This window comes from Tyto alba, unplaced genomic scaffold (genome assembly GCF_018691265.1).
Source record: "Tyto alba isolate M040663 unplaced genomic scaffold, T.alba_DEE_v4.0 Super-Scaffold_23, whole genome shotgun sequence".
Classification (NCBI taxonomy): domain Eukaryota; kingdom Metazoa; phylum Chordata; class Aves; order Strigiformes; family Tytonidae; genus Tyto; species Tyto alba.
The window spans coordinates 26,222,350-26,242,901 of record NW_024881297.1 but is presented as its reverse complement, the minus strand read 5'-3'; the positions used below and the strand labels follow the sequence as shown (position 1 = coordinate 26,242,901).

The 20,552-nt window shown below is 37.8% G+C and overlaps 1 protein-coding gene across 2 annotated transcripts in view; it reads right to left on the bottom strand.

Annotated features, from left to right (window-relative positions):
* DKK2 (dickkopf WNT signaling pathway inhibitor 2) overlaps positions 1-20,552 on the bottom strand; it is a 124,788-nt gene that overhangs the window by 71,989 nt on the left and 32,247 nt on the right. For both annotated transcript variants that reach the window (XM_032997860.2, XM_032997861.2), the window contains exon 3: positions 1,861-1,964. In XM_032997860.2, the coding sequence (XP_032853751.1) occupies positions 1,861-1,948 (88 nt within the window). In that variant the 5' untranslated portion in view covers positions 1,949-1,964. The remainder of the gene's footprint in view (positions 1-1,860; positions 1,965-20,552) is intronic.

Below are 20,552 nucleotides of genomic sequence, written 5' to 3'. Positions count from 1 at the left end.
CCCCCTGTCCGGGAAGAGAATTGGATGGGGTAAAGAGAGTCTCACAGATTAAAACAGTTTAATAATTGAAATAAAATAAAACAATCACAATAATAGAAACTACAAACAAGTAATGTGCAATGCGATTGCTCACCACCCACCAACTAATAGCCAGCCCATTCCTGGCTAGCGATCCCGAAATACCAAGATCCAGCAATCACAAGCCTTGAAGAGAAAGAGAAACTACCCCCCTTCCCAGCTGCCCCTCCGTTATATACTGAGCATGACATTACATGATATGGAATATTTCCTTGGCCAATTTGGGACCAGTGTTCTGGCCGTGCTCCCTCCCAGCTCCCAGGACATGGGGAGTTGGAGGGTCCTTGATCTCTCAGCAACAACCAAAAACATCAGTGTATTATCAGCATTCTTCTCATACTAAATCCCATACTGAATCCAAAACACAGCACTATTCTAGCTACTAAGAAAAAACTCTATCCCAATCAAAACCATAACAAAATATTACACGTATAGCTTAAAATTTTGACAGTTTTGTCTTTTTATAGGGTATAGAACAAAGATGAAGATAAATTGTGTTCACGTCACTTCACAAAGTTATACATGGATATGAGTTTCAGCTCTTTGTGAGCGATAAATTCTTTCAACATAATATATGAGAGAAAGTTAATCCCTACCAAAAACCAAACAAAATAACCCCACAACCCAGAAACACGATAGGAAGAGTATTACCTCAACACAATACTTGAATGAGGTTGAAAAGCAAGCACTGAGAGCTAAAACAAATACTGAGAGACAGGAAGTTTGAAGCAGAAGGCTTAACATGAACTGTAGAGAGGAGGTATGTAATTCTTCTAAATGGAAAGGTTAGTATTTTACAGAAATAAATTAAATTAGACAAAAAGATAAGTACAAGTCACACCAAACCAGCTTGTACTCCTGTAACAGGAGACATGCCTAGTAGATAGTAGAGATGCAATACATGTTATACAGTTTGAGCAGAGCAAGTATTTTAATACTGTCTCTCTTGACATTTTCATAAGCTACCAAAGGAGACACACAGACTAGAAGCAATGGTGCATTCAATGAGTTCTTATTAATGGCTCCCTAACTGGAAATACATATATACATATATGTGTATATATATAGACATTCCCAAGGAGCCTGTCCTCAGGTGTTTCCAGTATTTTTAATAATGGCTTGAATCATAACACTATCCAGGGAATTAAATAAATGCTCTAAGTGAAAAAGGGCTACCAGGACAATGAAAACAACAATTATTTTTCATGACAATACCGATAACATTGAGAAATAACCCATGTTATTTCAAAATAAAACAACAGCTATGTGGGGTTGTGACTATGGAGTACAAAATGTATATTAATATGCCTTTTTTTCATTTAGCAGAAATAGAAGGTACATGAAAGAGCATACAGCTGATAAAGTCTACCCACAGTTAGACCAGACAATGTAAGGAGCATGAAAAGAATTTCCAGGAAAATATAACATACTTTTAATTAGTGAGAACTTGTAACAACCCATGGGGCTTCAAGCAGGACTAGAGAAGCACAAACGTAAAAGCATAAATCACAGCTAAAATTATATAAATAAAACAGGCATAAAAGAGACATCTGCGTTCTTTTCTCTCCTCCTTGTTTTTAAGTTTGGTTTTATGTCTTTCAAGTTCAGGAAGAAACCATATCATCCAGTTACATTTCACCCAGAATTGCCCCAAGGTCACACAGCCTTGATGTTGGTTAAGGGTTGGGAACAGATGATATAACATTGTGTAGGGATGCCACTAGCAAAACAGAGAAGAGGCTCGATATGAAAACATGACACAGCAAATCCCACCACTCCTACCTCGTGCAGGGAAGAGGGTTTCCATCCACCCAGCCTCTCTCCTCACTTGCCCTCCCCTGGGGTTCAAACGCCCTGTCAGTATGCACATTCCACATTCCTCTGGCCTATCAAAGAGATATTAATACATTCTTAGCATGGCATTCGGGGGAAAAAGTATGCTCAAGAGATACAATTATACTCAAAATGAAATATGGTCCATCACTATCAGGAAACACATAGGAAGACACATATTCACCAGAAATAAAGACGAGGTGTGTCTCATGAAATTGGAATTGAACATGGTTTGCTCAAACACCTTTTTTTAATTTACACCTCCTGAAAGCACTAATAAGCTTTGGAGATATGCGCCAGTGCTGAATCCCATGAACGTCAGTGGGACTGCAAGTGAGTGCAGAGCTCGCCCAGGCTGCACACTCAGAGACGAAAGCACACCTAAGTGTCTGACTGGATCATGCACCTATGGACCTTTAATTTATACTAAATGACAGAAGAATGTCCTCTTGCATTAAATCAAAATAGATTTTGTATCACTTTGTGGATAACTTGTTTATCAAGTATTGGACACAGGCCCAGATATTGCACTGAGAGCTAAGGAGTGGAAGGGTATGTCATCACAGTTTTCAGTGAAGCCATAAATCTGCTAAATTGCTGTGTGACTCCTATAACACCAAACTGAACTGCATATCCTATCAAAATAAAACATTTCATATAGATTACTTCTACAGTGTGTTGCCTTATATTGCCATTTGCGCAATAAATATCGTATTTTGCTGATCCATAAAGTCATATAGGAAGGCTTGAGGTCATACACAGAAACACATAAAAACTGGTTTAAGGAAGAGGATTCATCCCCACAGACTATGAAATAAGTCTCTGATATAGTACCTTCAAAATCTGTTGGAGTTTCACTATTTAACACAATACAAATGGGATTTGAACTTGAATGAGGGCACTTGTGGATGTTTTTAATTCTTGCAATACACGTTAGGTCCCATGACTGCATCTGGCAGTGGTCAGAAGGATTCTCCCTTTTTTGACTCTCTAGTTTCTTTGGTAGTAACTAATGGATCACACTGACTTTCCATTCATATTTCCAGATAATACAGTATGATAGAGGTTCCCACATCAGACACCTCAGGCATCTTTCCATTTTCATGTAAAAGAGGTTTCTTCTAGACTACAATAACAGCCTTAATAGAACATAATCTGTTTCTTAGAAAACACAGAAACAGAAAATGACTTGAAAAGCGTAGTATAAAAAAAAAAACATTATAAGAACTAATAAAACTGATGCAACTACAGTCTATCATTCATGTTTCAATATTCCATTCATGGCTGATTGGCAAAGCTTGCTTATTAACAGCAGTTGTTCTAAAAACACAGAGTATTTGTATGTTACAAGCACACACGTAAAGGAACTAGAGATCTCTACAAGCAAGCTTTTGACTTTGTGGATTCTTTAGTGATTTTTCAATATTAAAAATAATAAAATCTTCTGAGCACTTGTTAATGCTTTAAAAAACAGTAATAGCACCCAAACCACATAAATATAACATTAATCTCATCTATCAAAACATACTCCAGGTATATTCCATATCAAAATATACTCTAGTATATACTCCACCATATACTGTATGAATGCACAGCTGCTTGTTCCATTTTATGAGTTTTGAGTCAATGTTAAGAAGATAATGGGGAAAAGAGGCACAGACAGCCAATGGAGAAACTAGGCATGTATGATATGACACTAGTCTAATAATTTCTTTAATGCATCCCAGCCTGCATGAGAAAAGCCTTCTGAGGCTCCACAATCAAAACTTTGTGTGATTTCTCACTCAGAAAACCCTAACGCAACAAAATGAGCCTTGCAATGTGACCCAAAGGACAACAAAGGAAGTTCTTGGCAAAACGATAAAAGATTCAATTTCCATAGCTATAGCCCTCTAACAGAGTATGTCCCTTTTTGATTAAACCAACTATGAGATCATCTCCAGCACAGAGCAAACAACTGCTATATTGTCATGCCAGGAGTATGTTGCTATTTGCACTAAGGCAGGAAGACTTTCTACTTAACACTTAATTTACTTTTATTTAAACATTACATAGCTGTAACATAAAACAACAAGAACCTGGTGCTGACGGGTATGATGATCTCTGCACTCCTGAGATCCACATCCAAAATGGTTTTTTGTCTTTTCAGGTATACGTAACAAACACAGTCATTCCACTAAAGGAATGAGGTGATTTCTGAGGCAATGTATTCTCAAAGTATTCAAAACTAGTTGCGGAAAAAATTTGCACTTAGTTCCCAAAAATTAATTTCTCTTCATGCTTTTTGTTGTCTTGATTAAAATCTCCCTTGGGGCAGATATTTCTGAATAAAACTGTCTTATTTCTTAATAAAGGCATTTATATAGCATATTTGTTGAAGTTCTTTTGCTTTCTGCTAAGACACTGCCATGGGAGATAGTCTACTAGTCATTAAAGGAATCACCAATCAAAGCCAGTTTTATAGTTGTACAGAAGAATGTGCTTCACAGTCAAAAATATGGCTAGGCAAGTAGGGAAAAATTAAACAAAATCTTGAAGTCTTAAACTGAATAGACTATACAATGTGAATATACCTGGACTGGACTTACTCGCCTATATTCTTCCAGTGCTGTGTATAGGTCAGCAAATCAGGTGTGGTATGATTTAGAGTAACATAATAATGATTTTTCCTACTGTTTATTTCCAAGAAATAGTGCTACTGATTCAGAAAATCAGGAACAAATCAGCATCAACAATCCAAAGGCATAGTTTTACATTTAAGACTGTATCATTTCTTAACTTTGTATCTGCTATTAGATCTGAATTTTACAAAAGGGCTAGAGAATGTCTATTTTTCTATTGTTTTTTCATCAATTTTCATCTCAGGTCTTAAAAAGTATTCATGTCCAGCTCAAAGTGTTTCAAAAAAAGGCAGAGGTATCTATGAGAGGTAGCGTAATAAACATTTCCAGTGAAAGTTATCAGAGTTACTACTCACTAACCCTATTGCAAACACGTCTGAATGAAAATGGATTTAACAAACAATTGCCATGAACAGATCTCTACACCCTTATTATGAATACAGGGATAAGAAGGATATTTGTCTCCTTCCGTAATGATTTTTTTTTTAAACTTGATGTAACCATCAGCTATCCCTCTACTGTGGAAGAAATGAAACTTCAGTTAAGAACGAACTGCAGGTGAGAACCTGGAGGAGTATCCAACTTGCTGAGCCTCCTATACCTCAGCTTCTACGAGATTTAAATTTGGAAACTTAAAGCCATGATACCCTTCATTTTGAAGAAGAATAAACCAATATTAAGATTTTGTTCAGGCGCATGAATTGTCCTACAGCTGTAAAAACCCAGTTTGTGATCCAATGATGAGAGGGAAATAAAATATATTGCCATTTGCTCTACTCCACAGAGCAGGAATGCAGCAGTACTGAAATAGCTTCCAGGCCATGATGAGGCACCAGATCATGAGCGGTTAATGTCAGGTACCCCAAAGAAAGGTTTGATTGCCTAAGAGTGACTGACAGGGCTTTGATGACTTGAAATATATGCTGCCTCATCAGCATTTAATACCATTTCCAAATAATCAGGCAAAGGAGGAGAATCAAAGCTGAGAGAGGAATTGAAAGTGGACCAGTGATGATGTCAGTGTTGCTAACTGCAGTATCTGTATTCTTTTTATTTGATCCCTTTCCCATAAGTAATCTGGGCTGGCATAGAAAGCTTCATGGTATTTCAAGTTCTGATACTTCAAAGCTCTGTTCAGTAGCAACAGGAGAGCATGAAAACCAGTAACTTGGATCAGTAGCTTCAGCTCCGGGTGACAAAGCCAGTCACTAGCAACGTGCATCAACAGGGACTGGCCCTAGTAACTGCCTTCACCCCTGCACGAAAAGCCCCTTCCCCATGGCCTGACTGCATGCAGAAGATATTGCTTAGAAATCTCCACCAGGATGAAAATTGTTTCTAATTCTTTTTTTAACAGTGCTTTTTCTTAAAGATTACCTGGCCTCTTTGAAAATACATTAATCTAATAATTCTACATACCACCCTCATTAATTACATACAAATGTTAATTACCGTTGCTAAAGCAAAAACCAAAAGATGGAAGTCTTCAATCAAAGCTTCACCAATCTGTAAAAGAAAAGAGAAAACAAAAAAGTTCAGTTGCAAATATTCCTCTTCCAAGTGTGAGCTGTAACTAATTTAAAGTGCATGTTAGAAAGGAATGTATTGTTCTGTTTACTTAGAGCTCAAAGACCAGGGTAAATAAATGGCTCCTGAGAGGGTGATACTCAGGGATAGCCAGTAATTCCCTGTTTTAATCCATCACAATCAATGACAACAAATGTAACAGAAATGTCAGCTCTCCCTTTGACTCATTACCTTCCATTAAATGGATTAAGCAGCTTAAATCAAACACTGGGCTGATTCATATTTGCAAACTGAAAGCATAACTAAGGATGTGCTCTGCGTAAGATTTTATGGCTAATTACACATGGTGTGATATGATATTTGGACAGTATCTTTGGGTTTTGAAATTAGCCCTATTCTGTTCTCAGAAAAAGATTGTAAAACAGATATTCAATACACCCTTAAGCCAGACCTATAAATCAATGAATAACAATTTTGAGCTGTTTTGGAACCTTGGCCCTGCGGATATTTGTTCTGAACTGAAGGGTAGCGGGTGTCAGGAAACTGATTGTGTAAAATTCCTGCAGGATAATGATGCCACTCGACTGTAGCTACTGCTCCAAGCTATGATTTCCACTCTATACCATTCCTACATGAACAACTTTGAAGCATCACAACATGAAATATCATGTAACATTTTATATCATCCTGGATTCCCTATGGGAAAGGAACCAAATAAAGTTGGCTCTTCTACACATAGCCTGCATACTTTCTATGAAAGTTTTATAACCATAGCTGTCTTTTTTCTATTTTATTTTCTTTTTTCCTATTTTTTTTTCTGATAACGAGAGTAACTTGTTGCAGAGGCACCTAGCCTGAGCTGGGACTTTGCACATTTCATATTAGTAGCCTTTTAGGGAAAATAAAGAAGAATAAAATCCCTTCTTTGTTTTGTGCTGGAACAATGCAACTATATTCTGATTTTTTAATCTACATTATTTCCAGTAACAATATTAATGAAAAAGACAGTGATTTTTTTTTTAAGAGGCGCAAAGCTCATATGCAAAGGATCTGTACAATTTTACATCTAACTTTACATGGAATATACTTACCCAAAAATAAGGAAATGGATCAAGAGTTAAAAAGATGGCTGAAACCCTTTGAGAAAAATGCTTGCCCACAGGTTACTGCAACCAAAATGTGAAAGGTTTCTCAACAGAAATAGGTTTTTGCTATGCTGCAACGAAAGGTATTAATGCATTTTTCTAAAACAAATAGTAAGTTAACCACCTCCATGGTCAAGTTCTGGTGCTTATTCTTTCTTGATTAGAAGTACAAGTCATCATAAATTACATTTTATTTATAAGAAGATTTCTAAAGCAAGAATTTTGTTGAAACAACACTATGAATTTTTGCAGAGTGTAAATAATTTTTCAACTATAAAATAAAGGAAATGTGAAAGTCCAAACTTCACCTGTTGGCTCCATATCATATGTTAAACTCAGTGTACGTGTTCCCAAACTGGCTTGAGGGAGCAAAGTCATGCAAAGCCAGATACATACACTCCTCATGGGTAAAACTTAACACCTTTCAATAGCACCAGCTAAAGATAATTGACATTTACTACATTTATATATATATTTTTTCCCCATAAATACTTATTTGGACACCAAATCTACAATTTTGCTTCACTCAAAGAAATCAAACACCTTTATCTTATGGGGAACTGACCCTTAATTTCCCCAATAATGTCTTTGTTCTGCAATTTTATTTTAGGGTTTTATTGTTGGTTGTTTTTTAGTTCTTTAAATAGGAATGCATTATACAAGCCAGTGGGTTGGTTTGAATTTTGGCACTTTTAGGACTGCAAAGCTCTCTTACAGCACTTGCACGTCTCTCATTGGGTCTGGATTATCTTACTTCAGCCTATCTGCCAAGGGATCAGCATGCCAGGCATCTCCTTCAGTTCTCCCCAAACCTTTTCCTGCACTGGGGAAGCAGCCAGGATCCTGGTGTTACCAGGGGCTCTCACTGACTTTGTTTGATGAGGGTGTAGCTCTCCAATATTCCCACTCTGCAGAAGGAAGGAGGGATGCTACCTGTTTTTAGTGCATCAGAGGGAGGCTATTCTTATTCTGTGTATTATCAGAATATCGCAGCTGGATCACCACAGTAGGTCCAAATCCTCATCCAAAACAAGAGGAACAAATTTTGTAAGACCATGAAGCTCCTGTGAGAGCTGGGGTGTCCCACGGCCACGCTGCTGGCCTGGGTGCACCGGTACTTGTGTCCAGTAAACACCGGCATCTGGTGGCAGCCGGGCGAATCACAGCTCTGCCTTCCTACAGGCACGACAGGGAACATAAATACAATTATTTCTTTAAAGATAGTAGCATCTGCACGAATTGATACCCAGTGGAAAGATGATCAAACCTCTGACTGTGACCATCGGCTACATCAACAGCCTTGAAAGTCTCTCATGATGATATGTTTATGATCCTAGCAGGAAACTTGTGTCAGTTGAGCAACTTTCTAGCGCAAATCTGCTAAGAATGGATGACCTGAACTCCAGGAGAAAAGTTCTAAGGATAGTACAGGTGGAAGGGGCTTCTGAATGTGGAAAACTAGATCCTGGAATTCGGATGATGCTGCAATTTGTCCTAGATTAGTCTTAGACCAAAGCCAAGCCATTTGACTGACTTCATATCATCAGTATAAAGCTATTTTATAGGATGTCAATAAGTGCTTACAGATTAGTGCATATCTTTTCAATTAATTCCTAGCTAGCACTTAAAACAACTCCTCATTTCTATTTCAATCTTCTGTCAGCATGGGGCCCAGCCTTGCAAGACGTTATGTGGTCTCAAATGCTTCTAGAGAACATGGACGTCAACGGGACTTAAACCTTGCACAATAGGGCCGACTCTCCTTGTTAAAAAGTACAGGGTTTGTGTATGCAACTGTTGTCCTTTTCAGTATCTTCTGTTGCCTCACTGCTGCAACATCAGGGAGCTTTTTTCGTGCAGACTCTAGATGGATACTGCATATTTGAAATAGCATGAGGAGTTTGGTATGAGGTTTGTTTATGAGTCTGGAGTTTTATGTCCTTATCTGAACCAAACTGCTCATGCTTCTGAGTGTCACGCATTGTTGCTCATCGGAAAGTTGTCTCTCCAGACAAGGCATATTGCTCCCAATTTAGAAGAGTGAGCAAACATATTTGGAGTGTAACAAAATTAGACGGGGCTAACAAAACAAGTACAAGAATGATTCAAGGTCTCGCTTAAATTCAGCTCATGTTCTTTCTTCAAAAGGAAGATTAGATTGATGTCCTTGCATGCATATCTGAGAAGAAAAGGAGGAAACTAATAAAAGCTGTTGAAACCAAGCAGATAAAATACAAGATCCAGTGGCTGAATCTGTAAAAATTCCGATTAGACATTAGAAGTGTAATTCTTCTGAGTGAAGGTTAACCATTCGACCAGCCAATACACAGCATTGACTGTCCATCACATAAAGCTTTTAATTCCAGATTGGATATTCTTCAAAAATACACATTCTGTTCCAGAGAGCTCCTGAAGCACTGTAGAAAACACGGATTAATGATCTACAGCCTGAATTGTGCAAAGACCCTGACTAGATGATTTTAACAACCTTTGGGCTCCAAAATTTATAAACACTCAGTATTAAATTGAACACGTGAATAATTCCTTTTCCATTTGCTAATTTCAGTGACTTCAACAGGACAACTGAATGGCTTAAATTTGAGCATGGGATTATATGTAATACTGACACAAGCCTGTGATTAGAATTTGTAGGAGGTTACAAATGTCTCTCTAAGTAAAGCTGATTGTACGGCAGCTAAAAATCCTATAGCATTCTCGAGAAGAACAGGGAACATTGCCCAGTTCTGACTGAATTATGCTTTTCCCTCTCAGGAAAACCTCTTTAGAGATTTGGATCTGCTTAACAGCCAAGAGTCAACTACTCTTTACAGAATCTGTTATAATCAGACATTTAAAATACTTTAAAAGAATCTTGGAAAGTTAAATTATGTTTCCATTTATGTGACTTCATTCCAAGTCTATAATGCCTATTACACATCATCTGGGTTATGTTTGAGATTCATTTTAAGTAGCGAGCAATGTTCTGGAAGTTAGTATTATTTCTGACCTGATGCCTCACAAAAGGGAGATTTATAAACAATACTGAGTAGCTCATACCTAAGACATGACACTAAACCTATGCCATGCTCCTTTTCAAATTCTTTATTGCTTTCTTCAAATCTGTCAAAAAGAGTACGTCATTTTATGCTACGTAAGTCATTAAGAGCCTTAAAGACTTTTACAGGTTTTCTGGATTCTCCACAATTTTTACCTATAAGTAGGAACTAATTTGCCCAAGGCTGGAGTCCTAGTACAGTGTTTTATAGCCTATGTCTTGCAAGTGTGCCCTACAGTTGCCACAATGATTTTTTGCATATGGTACCAAAATCTGAATTGTCTGTCCTGCACACTGTATGAAATGACCTGCTACTGCAGAGCTAAACAAATACAAGTTCATACTTAGAAGCCACTTCATGAAGAAAACATCATTTTCAAACGTGTTTTTGTTATTTTAAATACTTCCCTATGCAGTTCATAGCACCTTCCAGGAGGTATGGGAACAGCAGGAAGGCAAGATAGTGAATATGGTGGGTGTGTGCATGAGCATGTATTTAAATACATGAAAAGCCCACACCAAAAATCTCAGGGAGGCTAGGAAGAAATGCCTTCTAGTCTCCCTTGTAAGAGAAGTGTGAAGAAAAGACACCAGTCACCTTGTTTCAAGATCCTGCCAAGTAGTGCAGTATCCGAGGTGGATTTCACATTCGAAGCCAGTGCCTTTTTTCCATACCTGTGTGTGTATGTGTGTATATATATAAACTGTATGTATGCGTAGGCATGTGAAGGTGTGTGCATGTATAGCATACACATCACATGTGTGTTTTCTTTGCATTCATGGACGTTCTGCATTGATTTTCTGTTCTCTTTGCCTGAAAGCTGACGAGACATCTGGGAGCCTCTACGCTGACTTCAGCAAACTGTGCTCAGGCCTCTCAAAGAGCACCAGGGGACAATTTGAATTCCAGAATTACGTTGCTTCAAGCGGTTTCCAAGAAGCCAAACAAGAAACTTTTTTTTTTTTTTCCCCTGCCTGATCACAGAGCTTTCTGAACCTTTTGGGGAAGTCTTTGAACTTCCATTAAACGTGATCTGTTTAATGTTCGGATCTGTCGAAGGAAAGGCAGTCAGATAAACTAGGTCAATGTTGAAATGACTTGCTTCCAACACCTCTACAGTTTGATCACATCTCCCTGAGCACCTCTGTAGATAATTACTGAATTAGACATTCAAAGAGATGACTGACAGAAAGAAATAAGGCAAATAAAGATAAGCTATCCTTTCTCTAGGCATTCAAAGGGATGCAAACCTATGACAAAAGAGCTTTATGTGTTCCACTGCCTCCTATAAGCATTAAACTCTTCATGGCTGACATGTCTTTGGAGCCAAAAACTTTTGGCAAAACATTTCTTGTTTTTGTCTCAGTCTAGGAAAATAAGATATTGTTTCTGTATTAAAGGACTCTGAAATGAGTCACCTACAGCAGCGTAACCTGCCATATCCATTTGGTAACAATAGAAGAGACATCAATTTTCAATCTTATCAGAAGTCACCAGTCCGTAAGTATTAGTGGCGCCTACTGAATTTTATCCAGGAACCTAACAGAAAACATCTGTTCTTTTACTTCACAGCAAATCAATAGATTAAATCAACATTCTCTTTTCTTCTTTATTCTGTTCATTAAAGACATAGGTTTTCTTTCATTTTTCTTCTATTTCTTTTAATAACTCACTTTTCCTTGGAAGTCAAATCCTAGTATATTATAGAGATTTCTATGTCTCTTTCTGGGCTTACTTGGGGAGACATATATCTATGCTCTAGCAGAAGACAAGCAGAAGTAATTATTTTTGAGACACAAATTTACAAAGAGTTTGGTAAAATTATACCTAATATTTGGACTGAAGCCCAGGAATACAAAAAAAAAAAAAAGGTACTAAACCAAAAACATACTAGGACAAATAATGCTATTGTCTTTTTTTGACTTTTTTCAGGTCTATAATTCATGTTACAAAATGTGATGCTGCTACTAAAAAAATCCACCTCTGACATCATACATTTCACTGATGTGCTCTGACATCACAACTGTCAAGTATGTTGTGCTTTGTGGAGTCACCCACATTATGACGCTTACTTAGATAATTCATGACTAGATTCAAAACCAAACTATGTTTGTACACGTTGTATCATCCCACTAGTACTGTACATTAGGTTTGCAACAGGACATACTAATAATACAGCCTAACATCCAGCCTAATATGCTCATAAATGAAAAGCTCTCTTTGCTTAAATAGTAGGCAAAACTACGCACTTCTGGACTAAGGAGAGAGATCAAGGTAGAAGTGATCAAAAAACAGAGACAGCAAGTATCATTCTAATGTAAACAGCAAAATTAGTATTAAAAATTATCTCTAAGATAGCAGAACTGAGATTTTTTTTTTTTACTTGCACTTATGTTAAATATGTCTAAATATGGACTAAGTATTACAATTTTTTTTCCCTGAAAAGACAGCTCCAGATAGGGACCTTTAATATTAAACTGAGAACAAATTTATGTGCACAGTTTGCACTTTCTCTCTTACCTGTGGAGATTCCACAGTGCTTATGCAGTCTTGTATGAAGCCAAAATATGATGAACTGTAAATGAACACATCTACTTTTTTCTCTGATAGGTAGATGTAAATAAAACACAGGAGGGGCCTATTTGACTTTAGTTTAAATTATGTTACATTCATTATATGCATTGCAAAAGTGTTATGAGAAGTGTATGATAATTTTATTTCCTATATATGAGAAGTTGATAAATATAAACGGAGCTAGTCTATAAGGCAGCAATATAGACAAGTATATAAAATGCTTTAAATCATCCAGCAAAGATAAATCACTGCCTGATCTAGACAACAGGAGTTCTGCTAGAACACTTTATACTACACTGCATATGTACTACAACTTGGCAACAGCTCCTACATAAAACCAGTAACATGGGATCAGGGTGGTATACCATCCACTGCCTTGCAACGATTTGGATCAAGACTTTTGCCCCACGTCATGACTAAATTAAGCCACAGTAAATCAAACCCCATTTTTGGCTCTGTGACTTTGAAACACACAATATTGCAACCCCAGAACAACATCATTTCAGATTTTTCCATCAGTTTATTGCAGCACCATGGTATCCTTGCCACTGTGACTATTATCCATCAATGAGCTGAAGTTTGAGGGAAACTCTCCCCCCAGCTTGAAGTGTGGATTCAGAGAACTTTGATTGAGGAAAAGAAAGTTACTACTGAAAATTAATTTAATACAGTGTCGAGGCAAAAAGAGATGAAAATAATGATACAGCTCTTAAGACAACAGAAGAAGAAAAAAGAGGAAAAAAAATAGAGAAGTGGCAATCCACAGCCAAGTAAATTTTAGTCTGGAAGGGTACAATGGCTGAGCACCTGACTTGACATATCTTGTCAGCCAGGAGGAGAACTAATTTAACTGTCATCTGGTGAATGACAGAACAGCAAAGTCAGTCTAAAAGTGGAATATTCTTGCTTTCTATCTCAGTTCCCATGAACAAAGCAGATTTTTTTCATTTGAGATTTCTCTTTGTTAGTAAAATAATGATGCCTCACTACTGAATAAAAACAATAAGAAACGGGAGGACCCAAGACAACTGAAACAAAACTCCATAAAATAATTAAACTTCAGGCCTACCCAAATGCTGACATCAAATGTGTAAAAGTCATTGATAGTTCTCTGTCTCATTATGGCAAACAGAGATTGATGAAACACAGCTGTGTTCACAGCAATTGATGCCATACATCATCATTTCCACAGCATTCACATTAAATTACTTAGCAGCTATAGTGCCAGTATAGATTATGGGATAACCCAGTCCTCTCTTTTAATCTCAGGCATCTGGAATTTCAGGGTCAGATGAACCTTTTTTACTTCCCCCTTTTTTGCGGGGGGGCAAGATAGAAGTGGTAATACCGAAGGCATAAGAATATCAAGTCTCCCCTAAGAAATATGTATTCACATCACACTCAAAAATAACTTTTAAAGTAAATCCTACATTTTAATATATATTAATATCCAACTGTAGGAGCACAGGAAAAGGGATAGAGGCTTAGACTAACAAGAAGTTCAAAAAACATCCTGTAAAAGTATTGGCAATGCAGCATCCTCCTATATGAACCACAGCTGTGTGATTTGCCTGTTTCCATAGCATTAGATGAACTAAGAGCATCACGTCCTCAGAAAGGCAGCTGAAGTGACAGAAGGTCCAGATGATCCCTTCTAACCAAAACTAGATGGTACACAAATGCAAGACCATTCTGGACCATATTGAATTGATCCTGAAATCACAACCAAAATGCTTAAACACAGGAACTTTAAGCACTGAGAGATTCAGCTGAAATCTATCTGATATGATTGAAACTGGGCAAGTGCTTTACTTGCCAGTTCAAGGATTCAAAGGCAGGTTCTGTATCTAAGGTAACTTTTATTTTGAAAGCACACTGTACAGCTAATAACCACTGTGATTCTAATGTGTAAAACAAAACAAAACAAAAGGCAGCAACTGAACTAGTGTTTAAACAGGAGACCAGACTAATAAAAAGAAAACCCTGTATTTTCAGGTTATTGTTCTTAAAAATTAAACTCACCATGATACCTAATAGAGTAATAACAAAAGGAAGCATCAAGACAGTAAAAAGAATGTCTTCTAAAACTGGCAAGGGATAGTTTAGTCTAAACCACAGTGTAAAATGTGAATAATAAAAATAAGAAACTTGGGACATGCAATGGACTAATCTCTATTAAATAATAATAGCCCTAGGAAATCATAACAGTAAAGTCACTTAACCATGTTACTGATTTTATGAAAATATGTTCCAGAAAACCCCAACTCAGACATGTACACATTTCCATGACATAAAGATCCTTTATGTTCCACAGAATTTGAGTTTCGCACCATTTCGTTTTACTACACTTTGAGGTGATTGTTACATTACAGCTTTTTTTCCTGGTGTGGGTTTATGGGTATTTTTTGCTTGTTATCAGCTCCATTTAGAATCCCATGTTTGTAAACTTTTTTGGGAAGGTCATAAAAAACCTAATTTAACTACTAGCATGTTCAGTAGTAAAGAGGGTAAACAATTTCACATAAAGCAAGTGAAAATTATCAAGGTAATTAAGGATGCTTAGCACTCAAAGCAGAATCTGGTTTGCTGTTTGGTCACCTTATTTGTGTAAAGGGCCTTAACAATTATGAGGTTCACCAGAATATCTTAATAAACTACAACTCAGTTGTCCTGAGCCTAGCAGTTTTAAAACATTTCATATGAAATAGGTAAATATGTTAAAGTTCCATTCAGTATCAGATGTTTAATGCCCTCAGTCACTTGAACAAAAACCCAGAACATATCCTACTCCTTGAAAACTTTCCACTCTCATTGATGACACTAAATGGCTATGGCCTAACTGGTTACAGGTTGTGTTATATTTATTTCCACAAAAAGTAAAAGACCATGCATATCACAGCTACAATTTTAACGTGAGATCTAACAGCCCTGTCAGCCTGCTCTGTACAACATCCAACCCCAATTTTCATTATGCACTGAGAGAAATTTCGTGCTCTAGTACGTCAGTTAGGAAGCTGAAATAATTAATCCAACACAAGGGGATGATATACCACCTCAGAGCATATCCCAACAAACACCCCTTCATGCCTGCTGGAAAGAGATGGCTAGATTGTACCTACTTTGCAGAAGTCATTACCACCTGTAATAACTCTGCTTGTAACAAAACCAAACCAGGTAGAAAATAAGAATTGAGGCAGAGGAACAAGATCCAACATTGTCTTCTGGGATATCTCAGAGAGAAATTAATACAACTATTGAGCATATGTAGTCAACATTGCATAGCAAACTATTGTACAAGGGCAGGACTACTGAGGGAGAAACGACAAGCGATGCTGTCAAGACAGCTGAGATATTCTCCATGTAGGAAGATATTTCCTACCTGAAAAGTAATCTGAATGCTTTTTTCCAGTCTTGAACACCTAAACAAAATCATACACTGTGACTAATAAACGCAAGGCAATGCTTCATCTGCATTAGCCTACGTCTCAGTCATCCCAGGAGATTCATGAACCCAAATGATCTAGGGTAGCCAAAACACACTACTGAGCAGATCATGCCATAATTTCTTGAGAAAAAAACAGACTCTCTAACCTACTGTATATATTCATACATGTACAAAGATACAGCTGTATGCAGTTTTCCTCAGGGAGATGAGAAGCAGCTTGGACCATTTTCCAGTCTGGGTGGTAAGGTTTCACAGTCCCCAGTTTTGCCAGGTTGCTGCATGTCACAATGACATTTCTGTTTTCTGTCAAGGCCAGAAGCTTTTTTTTTTTTTTTTTTTTTTCCTATGTTTGGGGAAACACTTCTCTGTCCTGGGAACTTTGTCTGCAAATATTTCCCCCCCTGAAATATTTGTCCTACCTGAAAGGTACTTTGCAAGTCCCTAAATCCCCACTCTAATCTGGGGTCCCAAAGTCTGATTTATGCAAATGGTAACTGACCCATACTGGACTGTGATAAAGCCTTTCAGTAGTCATATAACTGTAGCAGTCTAGTATACAGCTGGTTTTAAGTGTGAATGTTTGTTCCACTGGCCAGATGCAATTGCCGATCCTGGAGAACAGTGATGTATAGAAATAGACTGTGTTTTCATTTTTACTTCATTTTTGATCCTCTTGGAAGCTGTAGCAGAATGTATATTTGCTGCTTCAGCTAGGCTGGGCTGGAATCTAACATTACACTTACTGATTAGGAAGGGCAAATTCTGTCCTGCATCTATTTCTGTTGTGCTCCCATGTGCTGTTGGAAACAGCAGAATAAAAATGCACCATAATGCTGCTGTTCTATACCTTGCATCTTCACTGCTGTTATTCCAAGGACTGAAGTTACTGCAACCAATTCAACCTATGTTTGACCACCCTGGCAGAAAACCCCTTTAAAGACCTGCACAAAAGGTGCCAGGCAAGTGACAAAGACCATTTCCCTTTCCTCTCTTGTAGCATCAATCACAGTGCCTTTCCATGCTTCCCAGGATCAACACTTCCTAAGAAGTTAATGTATTTCTTAAATAACTACATTTTTAGCTCCATCTGCCTACATTATATACCTACTATATTATATAGCTACATGCCTCAGATGAGTATGTGACTTTACAATATCTCCTCACCTCCTGCTGTCCACAACTTGCTCAGCCACAGAGCATGAAATAGGGATGCCTGCTTGTTGATCACCAGTGCTATGAGTGACCACAAGTAGCAAGTATTCTCTTGACCCCACATTCTTGCATACCCTAAGCGGTGCCTTTGAAAAAGGAGACATTCAGCATTTCAATCTATTTTATTCTTCCTTCTCAAAAAGTGCACTCTCCTTGCAGAAGCAGGTGACACCCAACAAGAGTATTTTTAATATGCAAATATCTGCAGGGGCAGCTCTCTGGGTGGGCTGTCTCCAAGATGGGAAAATCCCCAAGACTACAGAGGCCAGCAACGCTTACCCGGGGAGCAAGACAGCAGCAGTGGATATTACAGTAACTGCACTGGAAAATTCCCCCCCCCTCCTCCCCCGAGCATCTGTTCTACATGTGTTGAACAGATCTTCTTTGTCTCTTGTCCAGCAACATGCAAGTGAACCCGAGTTCCCCCAGGGAATGGAGGGATACAAGAGAAGTCAGCATAAAGATTTGTGCGGGAAGGATAAAAGATAACAGCCTGTCAAACTGCAGACCTTTAAAGCTTAACACTTTCTTTCAAATTTGCTCTCACACTGCTATCCACTGCCAAAATATAACAAGTTTGCGACCCCAACTTACGTTTACTGCTTCTTATCAAGACAGTTCAGATAAAAAAAGAAAAAATATAGAAGGGAAGAGAGAAAGAAAAAGAAGCAGAAGTAGTAGAGTGTATAAACAGAAAAATCTAATTGGCAACTATTTGTTTCTTAAAAATATGGTGAGATCTGTTCAACTTTTAGCAATCACAACTGTGCAAGACAGCCTACAGACTCAGGCAAACATTTTCTTTCATCATTTCTTTGCAGAAGTGACTTTATTACTTCACACACACACACCTTCCTTCAGCTCCCTAAAAAAGTTTCAATTAGTGGTTTAACCATGATAAATTCAAAAAGCCAAGACATTAGATCTTTTCTAGCTGAATGTCCAAGCAACCTAATCATGTGAACTTAATACAATTTCATGTAGCATCAAAGAGAAAATAAATATCACTCAAAAAGCATGAAGTAAATGTTGGGTTTGTTTTTAGCTTAGGGTGTCCCCATGAAAGCACTGTGAAAAGGTTTCTCAAGATCTCTGCAACAAAGCTGACTTCAGAAAAGTATGGTTAAGTCAGAACAGGAAAATCCCTGAATAAATTAAGTTCTATTGACAAGTAAAACATATCAGCACAGTATGATAACAAGACCGTGATTTTTCAGGTCCCAAGTCCCTAGTAAAATATTTAGTCAGTAGGATTTGTCTATACTGGTCCTCCTGGAGTCAGTCCCATGCTTCAGATTCACAGTGTAGACCAACTTACCTCAGTTTTCAGACTGTAGCACATGTTAAAGCACTACTATTTCAGACTTTGCTTTGAGTAATTCACACCGTTTCTGTAAATAATTTTCTTTAGAGGAAGAAAAAATGGCCTGCAAACCATTCTTTTATTGCTACTTGAACAGAAAGACTGCAAATGCACATCCTGAGGGACATAAACCATGTACTAAGGTAAAAATCTTCAGCTAATTCACAAAAGAACTGGGAAAACTAATATACATGCCTGATGTGTATAAATAGTGGCCCAAATATGTAACATTATCAACTAATTGAATTAATGAATAATTTTAATCTTACTCTACAGTACCACTATATTAAAATGTTGGTCTACTTTCTTCTCAGGAGGCAACTTAAACAGCTATGAGGCAGGATAACCATTATTTCAGAGCCTGAGAGGCATTTCATAACAATATTTTGAAATGGTGTTTACTTAAAGATAAACCAAGTGATCAGTACAGGAAACGCTCATCAGAAAAATAAAAAAGGGACAGGAAGTGTAGGGAAAGGGGGAATTTGGGACAAATTTGGAGAGCTGAGATGACAGGTCCTGCTTCCACAGAGAGGCAGGAGCTGGAAGCTGCACCTGACTGCTGCACTGAGGAAGTGCTGCTCCATCACCCTCAGGGTTTCCATCAGCACGGCATTGGCAAATAAGACATGCTGGAGTTGCTGGAAGTTTTCCCTCTGCTTGCCTTGTCTGCACCTGGAGCCAGCCCTGCACAAGCTGTGTGAGAGAGGTCAGCCGCTTCCTCACACACCCATTTCTGGCAGAGAGGGGTGTAGCACAGTAGTACCAGTTCCTGCAAAACCACCTGTGACCCCCTGGTCCACCTACAGAAGAGCACATAGCACGTGTCTGAGATCACCTGGATCCTCCATCCCTCAACCTGGGTGTTTGCACATTGCAACTCTCCTCTCACAAAGGCCACCCAGGAGATGACTAACAAGAAAATCTATTAGCTGCTGCTCTCACCTGGTCTAAATTTTAGAAGGCAAACAAGAGGGTCCATGTCCTATTACAAATCCCCCATGCTCTCTAGTACCCCAGACTATTCCATTATTGCATTTCTTGTTGAGTAAAGATCCTCATTTTGATATTGTGCATGATGGAAATTCTCTTGGTTTTCTGGAATTCATTACAACTTTGATCCACTCCAAGCATACTGGAAAGCATGAAACAATAGAAAGAGTCTTCCAACTGTCACCTTGGATTTGTCATCAAATGTGGAATATGATGGGAAAACCTTCAAGAGATGAAATATCTACCTTCCAAACTGGCAAAATAAGCAAAACAACACTTCATCATGTTTAACTGGCTCTCAAGTGTCTCCCTATACCATTTAGCTTTTACTGACTTGAAGTTAGCTACAGTAATCCTGTCAGATGAGTTTTAAGCTTTATCAAGGGTCAGAAACAATGCAAACAAAAATTCCAATAATTTTGATATTATTACAGTGTGATAAAATATGTATTTTAGCAGTAAGACTCTACTGCCTGTGTATACGCCATACACTTAGCCTGCAGTGCATTTTTTAGTACAGTGTGGACAGTTAAAGTTACCAAACTGTACCAGTTCATTTCTAAGATACAAATTCACTGCATGCCATCACTGAAATCTGTACAACTGAACTTCTCTGGTCCATTATGCCATCTATACAAAACATCAGTATATTTCATCTACATTAATATCAAGACTGCTCTCTGAAAACTTGAAACATAGCCATTG